Source organism: Clarias gariepinus, chromosome 25 (genome assembly GCF_024256425.1).
Source record: "Clarias gariepinus isolate MV-2021 ecotype Netherlands chromosome 25, CGAR_prim_01v2, whole genome shotgun sequence".
Taxonomy (NCBI): Eukaryota; Metazoa; Chordata; class Actinopteri; order Siluriformes; family Clariidae; genus Clarias; species Clarias gariepinus.
The window spans coordinates 18,869,320-18,894,521 of NC_071124.1; the positions used below are offsets into that span (position 1 = coordinate 18,869,320).

Consider the following 25,202-nt stretch of genomic DNA (forward strand, 5'->3'; position numbering starts at 1 on the left):
ATCTCCTGTTATATAACTTACAGTCTACAGGTAGGTGGGATTGTGATGTTGACAACGATTGTGATATTCACATGGACTTGGGATGCCATTTGTTGACTAAAAACTGTCGTTTGCGTAGTAATTTTACATTTGTTGAATGTAAAACCAAAAATACTAAAATGCCTGAATAAAATGCTCAATTTTACTCGCAAGACAAAACTTTTTTTAAAAACTCTTTTTTTTTTTTAAGAGTTAAATCCAGATTTTTGGTAATCAGATAAAAAAAAAAAAAAATCCCTAAAATGTTAAGTAGTATACCTAACACAAACAATGGAAAAATGTTGCACTATACTAAGCCCAAAATTTTTTACAATGAAAGATTTCATAGCATAAACTAGCTTTTGCTTATGAACTTCTTGGCTTAAGTAGCAGACTAATCTTGCTTTAATTTTAAAAATGCCCAAAGATTGTGCTTGTAGAACAAATGTACTTTTGGATCACGCTATCATGTATAAATGCTACAGATGCATGTCACAGCCTCCACGTCACTCAAAAAAAAAAGGAAAGTGTAGAGTCTGGTTTATATAGTATCCTGTGGCGGCTGTCGCAATTTTTTTTTTTTTGAGGGGGGGAGAAAAATGAAAATTAAACTTTTAATAATTGCCTGTAAAAAGCCATAAGAAGTGCTGGAAAAGCACTAAGTGTAAGCTCGGCCACGATCACTTAACGGCTACTTAATTAGAAGATCAGGTCGATCTGGTCCAAGCTCTTTACCTTTTTTTCTTTCATTTACTGCCTTGCGAAGGGGTATTTTAGCAAAAATATTACAGAATTTTCTCTTATATTTAGCTGGCTTCCACGTCAATCACTATTCAATACATTAACTAACAATCTGCTGACCGTTAATAAGACTCGTTGAGAATGGTCCAATCACATGAGCCCAAATATTTAAAAACGATATTGATTCACTAAGAACAAAAGTGGGAGGGTTTGTGGGCACAGTGCTTCACCCCCAGGATGATTTGCAAAAATCCAATTAGAGCTTAGCCTCAAATCACATGCTTTTCAAAAATTTTCGTGCCTACCTAGACACTCGTTTGTCCAATGCCCCGTGTACACAAACACAAATAAATATAATACAGTTTAGATTTTTCTAAAATTGTAAATAAATTATATATAAAGAAATACAGCGGAATATAAAGACTAAATGACTTTATTTCATTATTAAAATAAATAATTATAATGTAGAGCATGTACCTAAGAACTGTTCTCTCTTACTATGAAGACTCACAATATTTTCATGTTAAGCCTCCTTTTAAAACAGTTCAAACTGTTGTAGAAAAAAATAATCTATAATTTTACTAACTGGAAACTATATGAAAGAGCATAGTTTTCTTTTAAAACTGGTTTCTCTCAGGGTTTTTTCTGCTTATCATCTAAGAAATGTTTTACTTGCCATTGTCACGTCTAGCGTGCTCATTATGGAATGGTAGAAATTTTGATGTGAAGTGAGATGATTAGTATATGTAAACTTTTTGAGATGTAAAGATTTAAGCCAATTGATAAATTAAAGTGACTTAAAGTGAATTATTCTTCCATTGCACATTATGTCACATAGAAATCACCATTTAATCTAATGAGCATTAGTCTAATGATATTGGTTGACTTTGTGAATTAAAATTTCCTATTAAAGATAAATGTTATGGCAATCTTGGGATTGCAATAATTTTTGCCCTACATTGTATAAGAATAATCTTTAATCGAAAAGATCATTTTACAAAGTAAACCAATCCATTGCTAATGATTTTTTTCTTCTTTCTTAGCGTCACCACGCCATTCTGCCACAACCCAAACATTTCTTCAGGCTTGGGACTGGTGCAAAGGGACATGTACACATATACACAGACCAACACATACAACATAAAGCTACTTCCTCTGTGATCAACACTAGCCTAACATTCTTAGGCATGTATGTCCTTTTTTATTTCATTGATAATTCTAAAGCCCATTGTATTACATTGCATAGAATTGCATAAAATGGTATTCCAGTATCAGTAGATTTAGTAAGTCAGGTAATAAAAAAAAAATTAAAAGCCTATTTAATGTAAATGACATATAGGCTGGTATGTGAAGTACAGAGTAAGACATTGAGAGACTGTGGTGTGAAACTGCGGCCAGCCCTCTTTAGTCCTCAGCTTTGCAGAACCTCAGAAAGGCTACTCTGTCACAAGCCACAGCTTCCTGTTCAAAGAACTGCTTTCATACAGACTTTTGCAGAATTATTACAGACGCCATCCATCTCATCGACCGTTGTTTCGGCTCCGGCTTTGGCTCTGCTAACCTGCCAGAATGTATGGATCAGGGATATTGATCCTCTTGCTTCTGAATTTTGGAGCTGCCGGTGAGACGCCATTGACTTCTTTGACTTCCTGTCTGTTTTTTATTAGATATTAATTTACTTTTTTTACTTTTTTATCCTAAAGTTCTAATCAAGTTACATTTTGGATGGTAATTTGCTATTGTAGTTGACTGTTTTTATTATTACAGTGTATTAAAATGTATTATTAAAGTGTATTTTACAACTGTTTATGGATATAAGTTTGTCTAAGATATGTTCTGCTGATGATGTCATATGATAAGTAACATTCATTACATACCAAAAATATCAATATTATACATAACAAAAATCTAGTCATACTGTGAAAGCCGATTACATTTGTTCAAAATGTCCTTTTTTTTTTAGACTACAATTAACTTTTAGTTACTTATGCCATCTGAACTGAAATACACTGTAATGGCTTCCTGGATTTTTCTTTAGATCTATATATATGCAAATGGAAGTGTATATATCCGGATGCTTAGTTATTATACTACGTTGATAATCAGATATGGGTCACATTTAGGAGTTTTAGGGGGATTTGTATTTCGACATTTGAGAGATAAAATCTCTTTATTATAATAACTGATCATTCTCAAAATGTGGAAGTATTTTGAAGAAAAAATTAAGGAGTTTCTTTAGTTCTTAGTGGCTACGGGTGTACTCTGGGCGTGGTCTCGTTGAAGGATTATGGAAATTCGGTGCATTTAGTTTTCCAAGTTTTTTTTTACTTTCTGTAAATAAAATTTTTCATTGTTGCCATTTTTATGTTTTAAATCAAGGTCAGTAAAATTACCATATATGGTTCCTCGCCCATCCACATTTACATATAAGCACACATTATAGTTATATAGTTACACATGTGTAACTGTGTGTGTGTGTGTGTGTGTGTGTGTGTGTGTGTGTGTGTGTGTGCACTCTTTAGAGGCGAGTGGAGAAGTCTGTTATATCCTTGACGGGATTTTGGTTGTCTATGGCATCGTGCTGACGATCCTCTACTGCAGATTGAGGGTGAGCCACTGCAGTTATTTCACATGCTTTTATTGGAAATTTTTCACATTAATACACAACATTTACAACAGCATTTAAAACATTCCTATTATTCTGTAACTTTTTTTAGCAAAACAAGTCTAAAAAATATTTAAATCTTGAATATATGGATCTATGAGGAACTCTCTTGTGAAGGAAATTCCATCAGTATATTGAACTTGTGCTTTGTAATTTGCAATTCTTACAGAAAAGTAGTATGTAGAGTATATACATAACGTGATCAAAAATGACCATTTCAACTATAGTATTAAACAGCTGAATGATGCAGTTAGTAGACATACGTTTTTATATATTTTTGTGATATGATACCGTAATCACATATTACAGTCTTCTAAACGTTTTTACATGTGCCGCATCAAACTTATCTTTCAAAATGTTAAATAATCAATAAAAATAATATAAAACATTACTTGCCAAAGTACAGTTTACAAACTTTTATCAACTGGGGAAAACTTCAGACTCCTCAGACTCCAGAAATTTTAGCTCATTAATAATAATAAAATATGCATAATATGCATATTATGCATAATAAAAGTTTTTACTAGTTATTGGCTAATAAAGATTTTTCTTTGTTATTATTGAATATTATCTATATTTTTTATACATACTTTACTGTATATTTGACTTATAGAGATTAAATTATATATTCATAATTTTATGCATTGTATTCGGAATGAAATCAGTTTAATCAAGTTAATAACAGTGATATAATTGTGAGAACTCTGTAACATAGTTAAATATAGGTAATCTAACAAAACTTTAATTCTGAAATATTGAACTTAAAGCCCTGATTGAACAGTTACATATAAATGAAAAACTGATGGAGGTAACTGAAGTAAAAATCCAAAACAGGACACCTGAAAATGTCCTAGGAGGCAAATCAAATCAAAATCACTATTCCTAAATGTAAAAGTAATATTTGTTTAATGTCTTAGCAAACCTGTTTTTAAGCTATGTTACTTGTAATACATTATCGTTGACATTATTTAATTACTAAAAAATAATATTATCTAAATTAATAGAACAAGCATTCTAAATGATAATCCATAAAAATCCAATATTATTATTAATAATACTTATAATTTCTCAAATGTGCTTTATAGATCAACTCTGGAAAAAAGGAGGTAAGAAACTGGTTTAAGAAAAGATGTCTAACTGTCAGTCTGTGTGTGTGTGTGTGTGTGTGGCTCCTTTCTCTCGTCCTCACTTCCCCTATGCGCTTGAGCTTAGTTCTCTTTCCGGTGCATTAGTGACCACTAACAGTGTTATTTATACCCCATTTGCTTGCACAAATTTCCAGAAGCCCTTAAATGCCTCTATATGGGTCCAGTATAATGTTATATAACGTTAAAGATTCATAAAGCGATCACACTTAAAAAAAAAAGAAGATCACATCCACTCTCATCTAAGCCTGTCCTGGAATGCAGAAAGAGGAACTATCTGTTCTGTGTTGAAAAATGACGTAATAAAGGAAAACATTGTGTCTTACAGTTGTGACACCTTGTGCTCAGCAATGTCTTTACGCTTCCTTTTAAGTTCTTGCTCAAACACTGTCTTTCTTTTACAGACGACGGATGAATCGAAAGGAGAAGGCATTTACCAGGTACAGACTTTTTTAGAATCTGAATGCTGACATCCAATGTAGATTGTGGATTTATCTGCATATGTAATCTCTTTTGTCCTCTTTTTATTGATCAGGGTTTACAGCATGGCAATCAGGATACCTATGAGACGCTCAAAATGAAGAAGCAGCCTTTGTCTTAATTGTTTGATTTTTAATCTGTTTTCTGATTTAAAATAACTTTACCTGTCTAATAAGTCTAATAATTATTTTTCCCTTTAGTTTTAGTTGGTTAGTTTTAGTTACTAACATATTTTATTTCATCATTTAGTTATAGAGCTTGCTTTTTACTATTTGTTTGGCATGTATACGTTCCTTTTGCATGGCGCCATTTCCTAAGTACTGAATGTAAATTCCTCGTATTTTTTTTATTATATAATTACAATTTAATTAAATCACTATATAATTATGATCAAGCAGACACAATTATAGGCTATAATTATGTTAATTAAAATTAAAACACAGTGCAATTATAGATTATTACTTTGCTACCAAAGGTGACCAAGACCAAATGTGATAAATGTACAGAAATCAAGCTTTGGAAGTCATTAACATGAACAAATAAAATTGTGGATGGAAATAAAAAATATATTTTCAGTATGTGATTCTATTTGCAAAAAGGTAAAATGAAAAGAAAGACAACAACTGACAAAAAAGTATTTGAATATAGTGCCCCATGGTGGTACAGTTCTTGTACATTAGATGTGTGTGGGTGGGCACCCAGTGTTCCTGGAATAGATGCTGGATCCACCATGACCCTGGCCATGATAAACCAGCTACTTATGGTAAATGAATAGTTTGAAAACAAGCACAACAAAGATGTTAAAAACTAGCCATGACTCACATACTGTACGAAGTGAACTGCTATTTGAAGAAGGCAGTGTATGGCTTCTGGCAGAGTTCTAACAGATGTGTCAGCAAGAATAGGGCTTGGAGGATACAAAGAATCTGAAAGCAGTTACAAAAACAATGGCTTGCCATACAAGTTACTATTAGCCTAATTTAAAAGACTATTTATGTCCCTTTTAGGATGGGTGTCATTTATATTTAACTCTTTATGAACATCTGGTGTGCAACCTAACACATTAAGTGTCTTCTTGACCTCTTAGTGTTTTTCTTTTTGTCTCAGTGGTACTCATGCTTTTCCTGGTAACTTTATTTGACCCAGTTTAGTGTTTTTTAAAGCAGGTGTTGTTGTTATTATTATTATTATTATAATTATTATTATTATTATTATTATTATTATTATTATATGTAACAACAACAATAATGACTTTCGGCTGCTCCCTGTTGAGAGGTCGCCACAGTAGGCCATCCAATCCCCACACAATTTGGCACAGGTTTTACCCCAGATGCTTGGGACCGGCACTTCATCCAGTAGCTGGGGTTTGGGGTTGGGGGGGGAATCGAATCGGGCCTTTCGTACGGCAGACGAGAAACCTACCACTGAGCCACCAATGCCAAATAATCATAATAATATATTTTATTTTATATTTTTATTTCTCAGTTGTTGGGGATTCAAATGATGCATCATTCTAATGGTTAATATTAAAACCTATTTAATATTAAAATCTCTTAGCTATTAGCCGGTTTGACTGGTCACTTGGGTTTAATCCACCCTTTATAAATTCAGCTCTAATAACTGAATAACATGTAGGTCTACAAACAATCAGCTCAGATCAAAGGAAAGTACATCGAATAATTATCATAATAAAAGCTCAGTGAATCTAAGAAATAGCCAGAATATTACTGTACATAAATCTAATATTTTAATATTTAAATAAAAAAATGTGTGCTTAAGGGGTCCGTGGATTTTTTAAAATCAATTATTAGGGGTTTGCAAGTATTTTTTTGCACAATCATCATGAAGTTATTGTGTAAAAAATTGGGGTCATGAACTTTGAGCAAATCTATCCGAAGCGTTTTGACTTGCCTGGCCACTAGATGTCACTGTCGCACAGTGAGCACATTTCTCTCTCGTTCATAATAAGATGGAAGCTAATAGCGCAAAAGAATTTTTGGCGTTTGTTTCGCATGTTTTTGTTGTGCTTTGCTTTGCTATGACATTTAACGCCTCTGGTGATTCATGTGGGGGAGGGGGACACCGTGTAAACAGGTTTGGCTGGTCTCCCTATCAGCTATTGCCAAGACAAACATGAAACAAACCTACACATATGAAATCACAGGAAGGTATATAAATCTTCCCCGTGTTTCATTTACTTATATCTACACTCTTAGGAAAAAAGTTAAATCTATTATTATTATTAAAGGCAATTATAGTAGGTATATACTCTAACAAGTTTCCCTTAAAGAAAGAGTTCCTGGAACCTGGAATTAACCATATATTTATTCAGGAGCCCTTTAAGTGTCATGTAGAATACCTACTTTATTTATTTTTTTATTGTATTTTAATGGAAATTCGCACTTTAGAGTGGGGGGCGCATACAGAAACTTGCGCAAAAACTTCCGGTATCTCAAAGGTGAGATAAGTAGGCGTGGCCTGCAACGCACGCGAGCAAACAGGTGCGCGCCTAACGTTCCACCGTGTGTGGCAGCGCGCGCAACATTGTCGGAGGCTTTAAGTAGGTGTCGAGGTTGTCATGGCGGCTTTTACTCGGTGGAGCTTTGGGAAGGACTTAAAATAGGAAATGTTAGGGTTATTTTGTTAGGAAGTTTGTTTGTGTAGGGTTTAGGGACATTTAATTTCTTTTTTATGTATAAAAAGTGTTTATGGCTGACAGAAGAACTGAGGTTTTCGACTACTGCTGGAGATGGAGTGAGGGTTTAATGAACACTATGACTTAGGATAGAATGGTTTAGAAATTCAATTTTTTTTTGTTGACAAACTACTATATAAAATTAAACAAAAACGGTTAATGTATTAATAAATATATCGAATTTTAAACTGTTCATTTGGCAAGTAGGCGACATTTATTTCTTACCATGTTGGAGAAAATGGATGAAGTAAAGAAAATGTCAAAGCCAGCCTGCTTTGGTTTGTTACTGACTGCAGTAATTGGTAAGTACATATTAATAGATTAATACAACCCAGTTATGATTAACTTTATTGGTGTGTGTGGTGTGTGTGTGTGAGTGAGTGAGTGAGTAAACAGGAAACTGGAAGTAGAAGAGTGACATTCTTTTAAGAAGTGACCATGGGCGAGTGTGGTGAAAGAATACAGTGATTAATGATTACTCACATATTAAACACCAGCTCAAAGGAAGTGTTAAAGATCTTTACTGGTGTGTGTGTATGTGTGTGTGTATGTGTATGTGTGTGTGTATAAACAGTAAGCATTAAATTTGCCTTCATCCAGGACTTGCGTGACAAGTCAGAGCAACCTCTGTGTTGTATGTTCTTATGTTGTGGTGTGACAATCTTTGTGTCAATATCAATATGAAGAAGAAATGCTGGTAGAACCGTCAGTGCTTGTAAACAAAGTGGAAAAAGGCAAACAGAAAAGTGAGTAAGTGGTGTTAGGCACTATGCAGTTGTGTGTGTGTGTGAGAGAGAGAGTCTGTGGGAATGGCCTTGTGTCTGAATGCATGCAAGTTGCTAATGCCCTTGTGTTAATTTTTCAAGTGTGTTGACTCAGTTTGAACATTAACTGAAAAGTCGGGTTATTCACCTTAAAATATTTTACTCTGCACACATGCATAACCTGACACACACTAATCTTTGAGACCTACAATCCCTGTCAGTCTAGAGACTCTTCTACTAAGACTATATACACAAAAAACCTGTTTCTCCCCTACCCCATCCTGTTTTTGTAATAATGTCAGTGAATGATGTTTTACACATTTCTCTTGCGTGGTGTTTTCTTCTTTACCAGCCTGTGTGTCTGGCGAGTTTATTCAACCCCCTCCGTCCCTGGCGCTGCGCTCCTATGCCGAGGAGGAGACTCGACTGCCATGTGTATTTAAACCGCAGGACGGTGACCGGGTGGTCCAGGTGACCTGGTATACAGAAAAGAGCAACGGTGTCAAGGAGCAGATCATCACCAGACACATGTCAGAGGGGCTACAAGGTTGCTTTAATACAGTGTATTAAAAAACATATTCCATTTACTTGATTCAATGTTGCCTTAATTTAACCCTTTGGTCTGTGTTTTTGTTTTTGTGTAGAGTTTCCTAGCTTTTCAGGCCGTGTGCGCTTCACAAGTTCTGATCCAATTAAAGACTCCACGTTGTTGATTCTGAGTACGAGGGAGTCGGATCGAGCTACATACACTTGTCACATCACCACTTTCCCTTCAGGAAACTTCGAGAGACAAATCAGCCTTACTGTCTGGAGTAAGACAAGTCTCATACTTCTTTTTTTTCTCCTTCTGACTTGATGAAACACATACTGTAATTTACACAAATTATTGTAAGCAGCAAGCTAAGGAGTGGTTTGGTGAAGAACAAAATATAAATATATCTTTTCAATTGCCCCTAAAACAGCCAAATCGCATTCATATAACTTCCAGTTTTCTTGGACAATTTTCTCATCAAACGTGATGTGCAGTGCATGTGAGAGAAATATCTGTTTAAATCTGGGCCATGACATCATGACAGCAATGTTGTGATAATGTTACATTGCATATTTATCATTAATAAAATTAGTCTCAAGTGCCATTGCGTTTTAAGAGTAAGAGATAAAGCTTTAACTTAAATGCTTCTTTGCACATGCTTAGCTTTATTGTTAGATTATTGATTGTTTTTAGCTCTTATAAATCAACATGAGCTAAATTAGTTTTTGAATATTACACAATATTAAAGTTAACTATAAACTGGTAAAACATACAGCTTGATGCTTTGATGGAGTAAAAATGCTAGGGTTGCAAAATGCTGTGATATGAAGAGGAACAATAAAACACTTTGAGGCATGTTGGTATAGAAAAATAATGAATGTTGTTGTGGTATATTAAGTCTTCTTTGTGTTGGGCTGAGTCACAGCACCCTGTTGTTGATTACCGTAACACTATGGCCTATTGTGTTTTATTCCTTAGAAGGCATCCACCCTTACATCCGTTGCTTGCCGCAACGATTTTTGTCATTCTAGTGTAAAATCACTTTGAACTGTAAATATCTTGACACCATTTTACAACTCTGAACATTTTGACAAAGCTTTCAGAACGTCTCTTTTGATCGGTCTCATGCAAATTCTTAACATTCTTCCGTAGTGTTGCTATACAGTTCGTGTTCTATTCTCTTTTTTCATTGAACAGGTGCACAAAAAGGACACGAATAAAGGACTGAATACAAGGAAAAGAGACTAAACTTCTCTACTTACAAAATGTGTTAGGGCTCATCTGACTGTGATATTTCAGTATTCTTACAGTAATAACTTAATCTAGTTTTCATTAACACTTTATTTTCCACTGGGAATACAATATGAATGAGATTGGACTAAGATGAATAAGATGCATTGTTCAACAGCAGTTTTGGTTTTTGCCTACAGTAGTTCAATAAACTAACGCCCAAGGCATTATTTACCTGTTAAATGCTCAGCTTATTTTTGAACTTTCATGTTAAATTTATTAAAAACTGTTGTGTGCATCCCAAACATGCTTGGGATAAATTTAGACTAACCTTTTAAAATTAAGACTAGATACAGTTCAACAGAATCATGGGCTCCTTTAATATATTTTTTCTATTGATATCCTATTATGCATTCTAAATGTTACTTAATTTAACATTTACTTAGTTTAATTTATACTTAGTTTAATGGTAAAATGTCTTCATTAATAACTAATTTATTAATAATTTCCTTTAAAATGCAGTAGTTTGTTTATTCAAATGTGGTCCATTAATGTGTCTTCTGGCTTAAAACAGTCAACATTTTAGTCTATCGTTAGTCTTATTTAAAGTGCTTAAAAAAATATTTTCCGTGAACAGTCAAATGTGATCTCTAAAGTAGTAATACCAGGCCTTAAAGCAGACCTGTTGAAGGTTAGTGATTATAAATGTCATGACATTTTTATTACCATCAGTAAAAACCATCATTCAGAATTCAAAGAGGTTATAAAAATTATTTGAATGAAAAAATCCAAAACAAGGAGCAAGGGTTGTGATAAAAGTCTTTGAACACATTCATTCAACTGTTAATATCTTAACACACACATTTCTTTCTATATTATTTCCATCATACTGTAACTTCTGATGACGGTTATGCAAACCTTTGCACTGTAAATATACTTTGCATGTTTGTTTTTACCTTGGGGTGAACGCGAATGTTCTTTATGTGCTTGAGTATTTTCTTAGACGAATGTACTCTAATTTTCAAAAAAGATTTTTAAATATTACAGGTAAAACGTATGCATGTAAGTATATAATGTGCGTCAGTAGTGAACCAAACAAAAGTGAAAAAATTCCTCTCATGCTCTTCAGGGGTTCCCATCTCCACGCTGGAACAAGTCATCCTGAAGGAGGGTGAGACATTCCGAGTGGCCGCCACCTGCCGTGCGGTTGGTTTGCCTCCACCACGCCTTTCCTGGGACACGGACGTCCCCGGCCAATCACAGAACAGGAGCTCAGAGGATGGGGTCGTCACTTCCCAGTACTCACTGCACCCCCTGCGCAACATGAACGGGCGCAAACTGGACTGTCTGGTGTGGCACCCTGCACTAGAGCAGCCCCGCAGGCTGAGTAACACAATTAAAGTGCACTGTGAGTCCACTATAATGCCCACTACAGACCATTTAACATACCCTCTGTGAAGATCTTTCCTTCTTAAAAAGTTTTTTTTGCATAACTTTTCTTAAACAGTGCACACTTTCTGTCTGATTATTGGGGTCACAAATCAATTGACAAACTTTTCCTTTTGTATTTATTGATGTTTAATTTATGTTTATTATTTACCTTTTATGTCACATCACCTTCCAAATTACTTTAATTTTTTTAATGTTGATTTTTCGGTTTATCTTTATTCCCTGCTTATTATGCAAAGCTCTCGCAACATCATGGTTTTAGTCGTTTAATTGTTCAGGATTTCATTTTAAAAAGATATACTATAAATATTTTAAGTGACCTGAAAAGGAGGTGGTTACTATTTAAACTTGTCTAGAATATCTAACTGCAGTTTGTCTTGTAGCTAAGCTTCACCAAACTTAAAGCCATAATGGCTAATCTGAACCTATCTACAGTATTTGACATAATTACGAAGTTTACACATTGGGTAATGTAAGTTGATTCATTGCTGGTTTGATGCTGCTTTAAACTAACAGAACCTTGCTGTTCACAGCTGGTGTAAATTGTATAGCTATTCTTGTCTATTCGGCAGGAAATAACTTAGTGTGTCACTTATAGCGGTATGCAGCATTGTGGCAAAAATATAATGTGCAGAATTCATAATATGAGAGACCATAAACCATTTTGGTGAGTGTGTTATGCTGCTCAGTGATGCAGCATGAGGGGCAGATTGAAAAGATACAGTTGGCTGGCTTCATATGTCCCAGAGAAATCGCACTGTAGACTTCACCCTCCCTTGTCATTAATGGTTTGTGTATTAGTTAGGTTTGTGTATTTGGACAAATGCCAAGGAATTGGCATTTGTCCAAATTGGGTAGAACGTTCAACTACTGTAACAGGTCATAATCACATACATTAACTAGAGCATGCAGAGGATTATGCAAACCTTTGAGCTTGGTAATAAAGATAACTGCTGACTTCCTTAGTTGCTGTAATATTGAGACAGTGGTATAATGGGTATTAAAAATGTACCAATCAATATAGAGGTTTAGGTGTCTTAAAAGCTAACGCAGTGCAAATATTTGCTCTAAGCTCTGACTATGAAAACAAACTTCAAACAGGAACTTGATTACTGAAAAAAAAATTAGAGAATCTTTTCATCATATCAGCGATCTCCTTTTATAATAAGGACAATTAATAGATTTGAGTCTGGTGACTCTTTGGCCTTAATGTCTTATAAGTGTTTTTTTTTTGTGTGTGTGTGTTTAGTTCCTCCTGATGCTACAGTTACTGGTTATGATCAGAGCTGGTCAGTTAATCGGAAGGGGGCTGAGCTCAAGTGTGAGGGTGTAGGTAATCCTCCACCACACAACTTCACCTGGACCAGGTACATCCTGCCTTCTCTGCCGCTCATTCTACCAGTGTGTGATTGCATGCGTGTGTTTGCGTGTATTGCTTTGCGCAAAAAAAAACCTGTCTTCCCGGCTGTCATGTTTGTTTGTTTATGGCTGTCTCTGTTTCATTTTCAGCAACACTTTTCTTATGTAAAATCACCCTGTCTTCACCTTCCTTTATTAATAACCATTCTCTCATCGCCATTTATTACCATGCAATCGGTTTGTTAGCAAATATCCATGACTCTCATGAATCTCAGTACAATCGGGAGAAAATGCACATCATACCCACCTGGCCTACGCTCTCTCGCTTTGTTTTACACGTGTAATCATACACACACAGACAAAAGGCAATAAAGTCCCTAAGTGCCGCTTATTCAAATGCTCTTTTGAGGGTAAAATAAAAGCTGTGGTGTAGTATTACAACGTATTACTGAAGAGACAGTGGGGAGACCAGATTTCACATGAGGTTAGAGAGGGTGGAGGAGGGGGATAGAGAAAACTCAGTGAATGAGAAAAAAAGACTAAGAGGAGGGAGGAGGGAGGAGGGATGAGAACAGAGAGATGCATCCTAAGCCTTAAATGACAGTGCTCGACTTTAAATATCATTTTAATGGGCACCAAAAGACAGGGTTTTAGTTTGATTAGAGACACTGTGCAGACGGAATATCAAGAGTGACGCCTGCATATGCAAACTTAACAATCTTTTGGATTAGACATCGATATAGCAGGCATCGCTAAAAAGGTTTGTGTTTTTGCTCCCAAACCATACAAACTGTCTGCACTTACAGTCACAAGCATATCTTCAGTTACTGTGTATAAAAATAATCTTAGGTTTTTGGGCTGGTACTGTATGTTTCTAAACGTATTACTGTATGTAATGGTCCTATTACATTTTGATATAAAGTTGTAAATAATTATCCAAAAACAATAGAAAAGAATAGTGTGCAGTAGTTTGTGTGTGAAGTTGTGTATGATTTAGAGATCTGGAACCTGAGAACCTTAGTTTTATTGTGTACAAGGCAGTGTGTCCCCTTTCGCTACAACAGTGGGTCCTTTCTTTCGTGTGTGCGTGTGTGCGCGCAACACGCACAGTATCGGGGTGTGTCTTTTGCACAGCTAAGTGACTGTGTTAAGAATTTTAAGGCTAAAGGACAATCCACTCACATTCAGTGCATTAGACAAAGATGCTTATTACAAACAAAGAAGAAAAATATTTAGGCTTAAGTCATTTATTATTTTGGAGATCTACTGGGCGAGTGACAGGACCCACCATAAATAGAATCTTTTTGGATATAATGGAGTAAATGACTCACTCATGGTAATCAGCTGAATTAAAGTTCACATGTACACTAACAGAAGGGAAAAAAGCCACACGACAGTAAATTTCCTTATTCTTTAAGTGGTTCCAGTATGTTTTTCACCTTAAATATGTTTCAACTTTCAAGATGCATATAATCATACTCACCTTTTCTAGTGACTATTTTAAAGTATTCTATATGCACCCTTCTAGGTGGAAAGGTAAATAAAAGTATGGTACAGTTAATAAGTACAGTTGGTACAACACTAGTAAAAAAGGAATGGTATGGTGTAGTACCCATTTTTCTTAAAATGTAGTCCTACACTGTACACAGTGTGTGTCTTTTCTACTGTATGTGTGAGTTTCAGTTCTCAGTTTGCTTCATGTTTGTCATATGTGATTGTTGAACAATATTTATGAATGCTTATTAAGGAAAAGTTTTGTGGGAATAAAAAAAAATAAATATAAGTGAATGAATAATAATAACCGAATAAGTAACGTGTATAACAAAACAGCGCTAAAAATAAAAAAAAGACTAATCAAAAACATTGAGGGACATGTACCTTTAGTAAAACTCATATTTTCTATATTTATTACATATAAAGTTAAACATTCGAAGCCTTTTCTGTCTTTATTTTAAAGATTATGGCTCAAAATATTAGAATATTTAATTTTTAGATTGAGTAAATTGCTATTCATACAGCATAAATATAGTGTATTTCCCGGTCTAGTTCAGGAGACATTTGAGGAAGACTGCTGACTTGACAGTTGTACAGAACATGATGGACACTCTCCACAAGGAGAGTAAGCCACAAGGTGCTGTACTGACGCATATTCATGGAAAGTTGACTGGAACAGAAAAGGGTGGTTTTCTGACTTAAAATAAAGGATTGAAATATTTCACTATATTTAATGAATCTAAAATAAATTTCAATTAAAAATTAACAGTCTGTTTTTGTGTACATGTGTGTGTGTGTGCATGTATGTAAATGAGAGAGAGAGAGAGTAATAAAAAGATAATTAAAAAATAAATAAAAAATATTTACGGCTTTTGTTCAGGAAGGGTGGGGTTTTGCCCAAGGATATATCTCTAGAGGGGAACAGGCTCATCTTCAATCGTGCCCTAAATAAATCAGATGAAGGAGTGTACGAATGTGAAGCCAGAAACATGGTGGGATCGGTGAAGACAGAGGTTAACGTCCAGATCCCAGGTAAGGCTTACTCTCCTCTATAAACTTTGTCTCTGTCTCCTACGAATTGAATCATATCACCTGAGTGCAAAACACCCATGATTACTGACAGTCATAGTTATTGTGTAAAAAATCTTTGCATACAGATGAAGTGTAATGTAGTTTTTAAAACTTTCCTTTGCAGTGACTGTAATGTCCAGTTGTGTGCTTTAAATGATTTTTAAATGTGCTCCATAAATAATACAGGTAACCTTAAGTTTCTAAGGAAACTAGGCAGGGAAAGGCGTTTTTTTTTTAAAGATTTTTTTTATATATACAAGTGTGTGAAGTAAAAAGTTTTGGTTTCACCTTTACTACAGCCTAGTCTCTATCAGATTTAAATGTTTGCAGTATCATGCCACAAGCAAGTGGTGCTGTTCTTTAAACAGATGATGAGCTCTAAGAAAACTTGCCTTTATTACATAACTATCCATCTTGTGACGGAAAAAGAAAATAGACTTTTTTCCACTTCACTTTGGCTTCCTCTTTCTTTTTTCCAGTGAACCCAAGCAGTTTAGGAAGAGTTTGTATGGAAAAAAAAGAAAGAAAAAGGCACCATTATTAAGAGTAGACAAAATAAGTAACCATATAAAAATCTTAATCATATTGGGCATAATCTTAACAATATTGGGCATATTGTAGTTTTTTACTGAAAGTAGTAAAGGATTCAGTGTAACTTTATCTTTAATAAGTTCTTTATAGACTATTCACAGTATTGACAGAGTACAAAATTTGCTAAGATGTTTGCTGTACAGTTCAGTGAAAGCAAACGGTGTATAAAATTTCTCTAAAAGCTCTTTGAAACGTTTTAAAACAAGTTTATCACCTGATATTCTGTGTACATACACTGCCCCCATTTGGTAGAAAAAATATATTTTCTTTTTTTCGCCCTTACAATTGAAGACACATCCAGATCTTCCGAGCTCGAGGCCTCTTTCAACAACCTCCTCCTTATCATAGTGGGTGGAGCTGCTGGGGTTTTAGTTGTCGTCATGACGATTATCATCCTGCTGGTTAGCTGCCACCATAAACGCAGGACTAGGAAACTTAAAATGGAGCTAAACGAGAAAAAGTGAGTCTGCTGTCCTTTATCAGCAACACTATAATAATAAAAATCTAGCAAACATTATAAATGAGTTTCATCATGTCAGTGTCCCCACCTTTGCAAATTCATCTCCTTGTCTTCTTTTTATTTCAGGGAGGAGATCAATAATCTTTCAAGGCAGAACTCTATGAGAAGACTTAACTCAGTCAGTACTGACCCTAGGCTGCAGGTAATGTTGTCTAATGTTTATTTTTTAATTGTACCCGATAGGTTTTGTATTTAAATTGTTTTTATGTAACATTATGCCCAGGAAACTATTAGAGTGCCCTATTAACTATTAGAGTGCATAAATATACAGTTTAAAAACAACCTTCTATCTTCTCCATTACTTACTAATTGCTTACTAATTTTACTAAGTACATTACTTACAGCTAGGCAACTAGTAAGCTTTTAATAAATGTACACGTCACAGTTAGATAGCCATTGGGTTATTGTATCCAAGTTTTGATTTGCTTTGTCGTTTTCTGTAATCTCAACAAAATCCCATGATTTAGATTTTCTGTAATTTATCAAGGCAGCTAGATAACTGCATGGATTTGTTACAAATAGACTCAAGTGGGATTATTAATGAGTTTTATTTTTGCAGAGGGATATTGTGAAAAGTAAGAAAAACTGACAATATTGTGAACATGATTTTTTTTAATTATGTACATTACCTAACTTGAATAGCTAACACGTAGTAAACTACTGTGTATTAGTCAAAGGTCAACACAAATTGGATTGTACAACCTGACAATGAGTTTACATTATCAAACACATTATCAGATTCCTAGCAGTTAGTTTGACAAAGGCAAACAGATATGTTTTTTTTTCTATGGGCTATGACAATCTTTAGAAATAAGGACAGCTGATGCATTTGGCTGGTTTCCTTTTTTCTCCTGATACATGATGCCCATAATTGCTTAGCATAAATAAACAGTTAAGGCTACATAAAAAACAGCATACAAGGTTAGTATTTTATTTTTAAAAAGTATCTAAATTTTTGGGGTATTTTATTAACTGTAAACAAATTCCATAGACATTATAAGAATATTATTAATATGACTATTTCAGTTGTGTTTGTGGTTAATAGTTTATCCAGTATGATACATATTTTGCTCATGGATTTATTTTTAAGCCATCTTTATAGATAAAAGCTCTGCATGTGTTGATGGTAGATGTAAACATGGAGGCAATAATGCTATAAATGAATGTAGACACCTGGGGTGTGATAATGGACAGGTTCCTGCTTCAGCAAACACAAAGCGTGTATTGTTTGCAAATGGAAACTTTTTCCGGTAGCGTCTGGCTAAGGTTTTTATTGCTTTAAAAAGATACCGCTTCTCCTTAAACAAATAAGCCCAATTAAGTCTCCAAGGTCTTTTTTTTTTTTGGCTTTTTGCTTAATTCTATTTCCAGACATGTATGAAGCAGGTCATCAAAGGCAGTGTTATAAAACACACAGGCTTGCACAAGACTGTCAAAGAAGAATGTGGATTGTCTTGCTGGCCTGAAAGGCACATCTATACATGAATGCATATGTAGATATATACATGACAGAACCTTAAAATGCCTTGAGGCTCAAACTGAAATTTTAACTATTTTGTATGTCATGTCTGATCTTGTAGACTGAAGAATCCACGTTAATTGGAATGGACTTATATGGACCTATAAAAAGCAGTGCCTTTTCACTTGAGGTAGTGTATCTCTAGACAGCTTCTGTAATAATTGACATGTTTATAATATATTTAGCATCACCTAAGAATCATGTAGATAAATACTGACTTCCACAATATTCGAGCAGGGAGTTGGGTACAGAGAAGCAGACTATGACAGCCTCGGACGTCCTGCCATCTACACGTCTTGCCCCTCAGTAAGAGGGAGTGTGAGAAGGAAAGAGACAGAGGTGGAGAGACAAGACCGCATTCAGAGAACAGCATCCTATATAAAGAGCAGTAATATGACATTGGTGAGACTCATTATGTGTGCGTGGGGGTATTTAGTATTTGTGTATACATACATATACATGTTGTCAGCAGTGTGGTTTTATAGCAAAGAAAAGCATGCTTTTATATCACAGCTTGGATAATGTTAATTTAAAGTGCTTTAAAACAATGTTTAGGAGTGAAGGTTAAGGTTTTTTTTCAACCTTTTTTTTTTTCTTTTCTTTTTTTTTTACTGGAATTGAAAATTTTATACATTTCACCTAACACACACCAATGGCCATAGCGCAAAACTAACCTGTGTTACTTAATACCTGACTTGATATGACTGGTCAGTTTCACTAATGGTCACTTGGGCACAAAGTGGCCCGGTTATCAGGAAATGTGTCTCTTTATTTCTATGGCTAGGGTGAAGCAGGTAACAACATCAGAATATCACTATCACTCTCTTTTTTTTTGTAGCCAGTTGTAAATTCACCACTAAAGCAATAAATGCAATAACAGTAAGAATGCAGTTGTCTTGGGCTTGGGGAAGTAACTTGCTTTTGGTCTTTTCCTTTCTGTCACTTAGGATCTAGATCATTGCAGGGACCAGAGCCCTGTACCCTTGTCTATTAGCTCAGTGACTTCAAGAGAAGGAGGAACAGAAAAAGCCTCATGGGGCCAGAGAGAAGGCATGCCAGAGGGAGAGGAGGGAGACAACACCCTAAACTCGGATGAGATTGCGGAGGCACTCTCGACCCACTTCCACTATAGCAACGGCGTGCTGAGGCCAATTATCAACCAAAACTCTATCGTACTGCATTCCCGTTCCCAAATCATATAACAACGAGGCGAACAAAGAGTTTCTAGACTGCGTGTCATTCCTGCAGTCTTTTCAGGACACTTGGTGGTCCACTAGAGCTCATCCTGCTCGCTGCTTCATCTGACCAACGAGTTTATTCTATACTCCCTGGAGCACATGTTAATACCATAAGCAGGTGAGCACATATCGTAACCGATGGTCACCTCAGATTTGTACTCTACTTACACTCAAGGGTCATCTATCGCAGGTTACATGTGGATGTGGACACGTTAATGGATTTAAGCTGACCGACATCCAGTCAAAAGCCGGAACTGATGAATGCATTTACGTACACACTTGCACCACTTACTCTGTTGGGACTATTTGAGTCAGATAATGTACAAAAGTAACACAGTTAATATTACCATTTTAAATGTTAGGGTTTAATACCTGCAGATACTGTTCCCACAATGGTGGTTTATTTGGATTACAAGATAACCACATGCTGACCAAATTAGTGATACATTTTTTAAGAGACACCTTGTTCTTCTTTTTTACTTACTTCCTTGATGGATTGGAGGTATGACGGACAACCATCTAGTATTTCAGGACATGAACTCCTCTCACTATCTATTGATTCACCGTCTGGACTCGTCTGGACCTTTGTCTGGCATGTGAATATATATCACTTAAACCTCAAGTGATTTAAGTGCAGATGGAAAGAAATCTTTACAGCCGAAATTAAAGGCTGGATATTAAGACAGTTTAAGAAGATTTCATAAACTTTAATGTATGCAGAAAGCAGACGTTCACTCCAGTGCAGGCTATGTGACGCAGTGGAACAGAGCTACTTGAACAGACCGAGAGTTCGCTGAAAGGACAGGAGAGCCAGTGAAGTTTTATCACATGCGCGAAAAAAGCCTTTAAGCCATGGTGAGGATTAGCAGCTTTAAACTGCCAGAAGAATAGCAACCTGTTACACAAGTGACTTTTTTTTTATTTACTACTTGTGGCTTTAATAACTTGTGTTTTCAGAGATATTTTTACTCTGTATGAATTACCTCAGCGTATTCTGATTTTTATTACTTTTCAACACTGAATTAGCCCAGAGTGAACATAAAGACGTACTGTACAGTGGTGGCCAAAAGTATTGAGACACAAGTGAAAATGTTTTACTTACATTCTCCAAAATTTTTAATAATGGCAATTAAGATTTATTTTATGCAATGAAATTTTTATACAACAATCAATATTTAGTATGAAGTCTTTGTTCTTCAAAACCTGCTGGATCTGGTTGGGCATAGAGTCAAAAGACGTCTTTGTACCCTGGTGTCCCTCACTCAATCCGTGCCTGCTTGATTGCATCATGTTTTTTGACTGCCTTCTTTACCATTGTTCATCAGTTTACTTCTGGGTTTAGGTCTAAAAACGACCCAGGCAATGGTTCCAGAAGTTGAATATCATTGTCACATAGGAGTTTTTCACTAAGTTTTAATTATATAAGTTAATTACAACTTTTCAGCCAGATAGGCTTGAACTAATTAGAAATTAATACGTAATATGTTGTCTCAATACTTTTATCCACCACTGGTACTACACTTCTGCAGCTTTTTTATCATCAAATGATGACACATTGATGATTTTGTTCCACACCCAGACTAGCTGCTCTTTATTGATGTTTTGTAAATACTTGTCTTCAGAATTCAGGAGTGCAGTGCACTATATATGTGAGCAATGTTCATGTAAATATAGTAAGACGAACTTACCAAGCAATTTATACCTTTTTATGACTTTTTGTATATTTTTTCTTCTGTATTCTACTGTATATTTTCTAAAGACAAAAGAAGTATTGCCAACTGTTTATTGTAAAAATAAAATGATCAAATCTAAGTTAGGTGTTGGTTTACATATTAGAAAATAATGATAATCATAATAAAAGAAACAATGACACAAACATTCTAGCTGTCTTATTTTCAAAACGTTTTACTTTGTGTCCTGAGATCTTTGTGTGTTTTCTGGTGTGTGCGCAAGTTGCTTTGCTGAGAGAAACTCTTCCCGCACATGCTGCAGTGGAACGGTTTCTCTCCGGTGTGAATTCTGTGGTGCATCTGAAGGTGGCTGATGCGGTCAAAGCTTTTCCCACAGAACGAACACATGAACCATTTCTCTCTCATCGGCTTTCTCGTCTGAGGTAGCCTGGCTACAGCGAGTGCGGCGCGTTCATGAGTTCTTGAAGGAAGAAGGAGTCTGTTCTGGACTGCTGTGTTCCCTCTGTGTTGTACCTGTCGTGATTGGTTTAGGTCTCTCAGTCCTTCTTCACTCCTGGTCTGCTGAGGCATCCTTTGCTGTCTCGCTTCTTCTATGTCGAATCTGTTTGCAGTAGTCGCATCATCTACAGGACTGGATGTGCTAGAACCAACACTCCACACGGAGGAGATCAGCAGATGGCCGTCTTGCTCGGTTACAACAGAGCAGTCAGGGTCCTCTGCATGTTCCACGCCGTTCTCCAAAGACGACCACGGCTGCGTTTCGCTGTCCTCTATTACAACATACTCCACGCTGCTCTCATCTAAAGTTCGTATCACCTGTTCTGTCTCTTCCTGAAACTCTGTTCTGCCCTCTGCTTGGTTCAGATCCTCTGTAGATTGTTCAGGCTCTGTAGGGGTGTGTAATGTTTCCTTTGTAAGAATGTCCTGTGAATTTCTTTCTGTTGTTGATTTGTGGATAATTTCTCCTGTATGCTCCTTTTCCTTTCCATTACACACATCTGAAACAGGATGATATTTCCAAGAAGGATGCTGCTCCGTCTCATCTGTGATTTCTGTAAGGTCTGAAGAGTAGAAAAATAGCAAATGATTAGTCCCGCTAAAAGTTTTAAACGAGGTTTTTATGTCCTTATTTGGAACTAGACCAGCCAAGATGTTCTACTTCAGAAAAATTAGTCTAATGCCATGTCCATCTAGGGACATTGTAGAATAAGTAAATTAAGTGTAGGCAATCTTCCAATAAAATGTTTTTCCAAGCTGGTAGAAAACCAGACGACTCAGAGGAAAGACCTGATCTCTAGTGGAATCTCAGAGGACTCGCAATTGAGATCAGAGTGTTAAATCTTGGACCCAGACTGTTTGTGTGTACATTATTTAGTTCATTTCTAATGGTTTGTTAGTGATGGCTGCTTGACATGCTGTCTGCATGCAGTTTTTTGTTCTCACCTTATTCTCACCATGTTTAAAATAGTTCCTACAGTAGGTGTGTGTAGGTGTGTGTGTGTGTGTGTGTGTGTGTGTGTGTGTGTGCATGGTTTCCTGTGAAGAACTGGCATCCCACACAGGATGTGTTCCTGATCTCTTAGTGCCCAGGTAACCAATGACCATGACCAGAATAAAACAACTTACTGGAGATGAATGAATGTATGTTTACTCTCTATTTAAAAAAAACTATATGAAATGGAATAAGGCACAAAGGTGTTTCATATCCTGTATTTAGTGTTTTTTTATAAAAACACTATATTTATTGATATCCTGCTTTTGACTCATTTGTATCCCTGATCCTTGACTAATAAATGTAATGCATTTATATAATTTTCCTTGATTGATTGAGTCAGTGAATGTAATTGATTCAAGTGATTAATTAGCTTGGTTTGATTTTATTTGTATCAGTATACATTGATTGATTCATTTGATATTCATTTCATTAATTAGATTTTGCCTGGATTCATTCAACTGATTAACTATACTCATTTTTTAATTTTTGATTGGTTTGAGGGCAGCACGGTGGTGTAGTGGTTAGCATTGTCGCCTGTCACCTCCAGGGTCCGGGTTTGATTCCCGGCCAGGCTCGATTCCCGTCTCTGTGTGCATGGAGTTTGCATGTTCTCCCCATGCTTGGTGGGTTTCCTCGGGGCTTGGTGGTTTTCCTCCCACAGTGTCTTGATTGATTTTCATTCATTTGACTGATCCATTTATCAGTGTATCTTGATTGATTGGTGTAATTGATTTGATTCATTTCCAAATTGCCTGTAATGTGTAAGTGAGCCAATTTGATTAAATCTTGTAATTGATTAATTTGTTTCATTAATTGATTCATGTATCAATAAAATAAATCAACTCAAGAAGAACTGATAGATGAAATTGATTTGATTGAGTTTTTTCTTTAATTTGGTTGATTTTATTGATTTGATTGATTCATTTGTCAGTGTGCCTGAAATAATTCAAGTAATTAATTTGATTGGTTTATTTTAGTAATTTGATTAATCAGTATTGGTGTGCCTTGTTTCCTTTCTAAAGATCTCAGAGTAGTGATTGTATCACAGAAATCAAAGTGGATAATAATAATAATGAGGATGATGATGATGATGTTCTCATTAAACACCGAGAGAGTGAACCATCACATGTCTATATTCCATCCCACTCTGATGTCCCGTGTCCCTGCCCTCTGCAGCTCTCGGGTTTACCTGGTGTCTTTGCGCAGGGGACAGGGGTCAGGCTGGGGGTCACGTCGCGGCTCTCGGAGCTCTGAGACTCTTTCAGAAGCCGCAGCTCGTTTTCTACTGTCTCCAGTTTTCCCTTCAGCGTCTGGATCTCGGAGTCTTTGCGGCAGACCTCCAGGCGCAGCAGCAGCAGCCCGTCATCGTACACTTTGCTGATTTCTGCCACAGCTGACTGAGCTAACACGGCCATGACCGAGGCCAGCCTGCTGTGGAAAGAACCGCTGCTGCTGCTGCTGCTGCTGGGCGCCGTGTCCTCCGAGAGCATCGTCCTCTTCTGCGATCCGGCCACTCATACATACACCCGACACTTCAGTCGCGACCCTTTCGGACGAGATATTAGTCATGAACCGACTGCTGTACATATACAGTAAAATGATCCTCCTCGAGTCTCTACAGCAGCACGAGCGTCTACTTCCGGTTTGTCTAACGCTTACCGTAAATACTGGAATAGAAGGATTTCTAAAGAAAGACAGATTAGCCAAATGAAAGCTCAAAAATGTAAATAAATTATGAAAAAAAAAAACTAATGAAGTGTGATTAATAGTTAATGTGTGTCAAAAAAGACCCCGGGTCGGCTGCTAATGCATTTTCGCCCAAATGACATCATGGACCTGAATAATTTGCACCAAAAAAATTTTACATGAAGAAGCAAATTTTCTAAATCGAATATCAGAATATTAAAAAAAAAAAAAATTCAAAATTTGTTTGAAAAAACTGGAAATTGTATTTTTTTGTTGATAAGAAAAATGGTGTCCAGTCACTCGCACTCATTCTCTATAATGCTTATCCTCTAGCACAGGCATCACAAAATAGCAGCCTGTGGTCCAAACCCGGGCCGGCTGACGGTTCCATATCCAGACTGATAAATGAGAATAATTAATAAACCAGTAATCTAGTGCTTTTTTTCCTCGAGGCGTACACAGCTAGATGCATCTAACAGAGCTAATCAAAGCGATAGTGTACCAAAGTGCACAAAGTGTTTGGAAGAAACATAATCGAAAGTGTGACACATCAAGGCTTATTTAAAGAAAGTGGACTATGACCTTCAGAGAATAATGGACAGATCACTCACTCATCTTCTATACCGCTTTATCCTGTATTCAGGGTCACGGGGACCTGGAGCCTATCCCAGAAGGCTGGAGCGATGCATTGCAGGGCACACACACACACACTACAGGCAATTTGGGAACACCATTTAGCCTAACCTGCATATCTTTGGACTGTGGGAGGAAACCCACCAAGCACAGAGAGAACACGCAAACTCTATGCACACAGAGACG

At 36.1% G+C, this 25,202-nt stretch overlaps 3 protein-coding genes across 3 annotated transcripts; 2 read left to right on the plus strand and 1 right to left on the minus strand.

Annotated features, from left to right (window-relative positions):
- The first annotated feature begins 2,180 nt into the window (after positions 1-2,180).
- On the plus strand, positions 2,181-5,614 carry fcer1gl (Fc receptor, IgE, high affinity I, gamma polypeptide like). The gene is made up of 5 exons (XM_053486666.1): positions 2,181-2,380; positions 3,282-3,367; positions 4,510-4,530; positions 4,974-5,009; positions 5,105-5,614. The coding sequence occupies exons 1-5, from the start codon at positions 2,329-2,331 to the stop codon at positions 5,168-5,170; spliced, it is 261 nt and encodes an 86-aa protein (XP_053342641.1). The 5' UTR covers positions 2,181-2,328; the 3' UTR covers positions 5,171-5,614.
- Positions 5,615-7,565: 1,951 nt separating this feature from the next.
- nectin4b (nectin cell adhesion molecule 4b) lies at positions 7,566-21,126 on the plus strand. Its single transcript, XM_053486658.1, has 11 exons — positions 7,566-8,046; positions 8,861-9,055; positions 9,153-9,320; positions 11,400-11,678; positions 12,969-13,086; positions 15,453-15,604; positions 16,526-16,694; positions 16,821-16,896; positions 18,335-18,403; positions 18,511-18,675; positions 19,221-21,126. The coding sequence occupies exons 1-11, from the start codon at positions 7,971-7,973 to the stop codon at positions 19,473-19,475; spliced, it is 1,722 nt and encodes a 573-aa protein (XP_053342633.1). The 5' UTR covers positions 7,566-7,970; the 3' UTR covers positions 19,476-21,126.
- A 276-nt stretch (positions 21,127-21,402) lies between these two features.
- On the minus strand, positions 21,403-24,309 carry LOC128513050 (zinc finger protein 510). The gene is made up of 2 exons (XM_053486663.1): positions 23,887-24,309; positions 21,403-22,263 (listed from the first exon to the last, which is right to left on the minus strand). Exons 1-2 carry the CDS (start codon positions 24,185-24,187, stop codon positions 21,407-21,409), a joined length of 1,158 nt encoding a protein of 385 aa, XP_053342638.1. The 5' UTR covers positions 24,188-24,309; the 3' UTR covers positions 21,403-21,406.
- Positions 24,310-25,202: the final 893 nt, after the last annotated feature.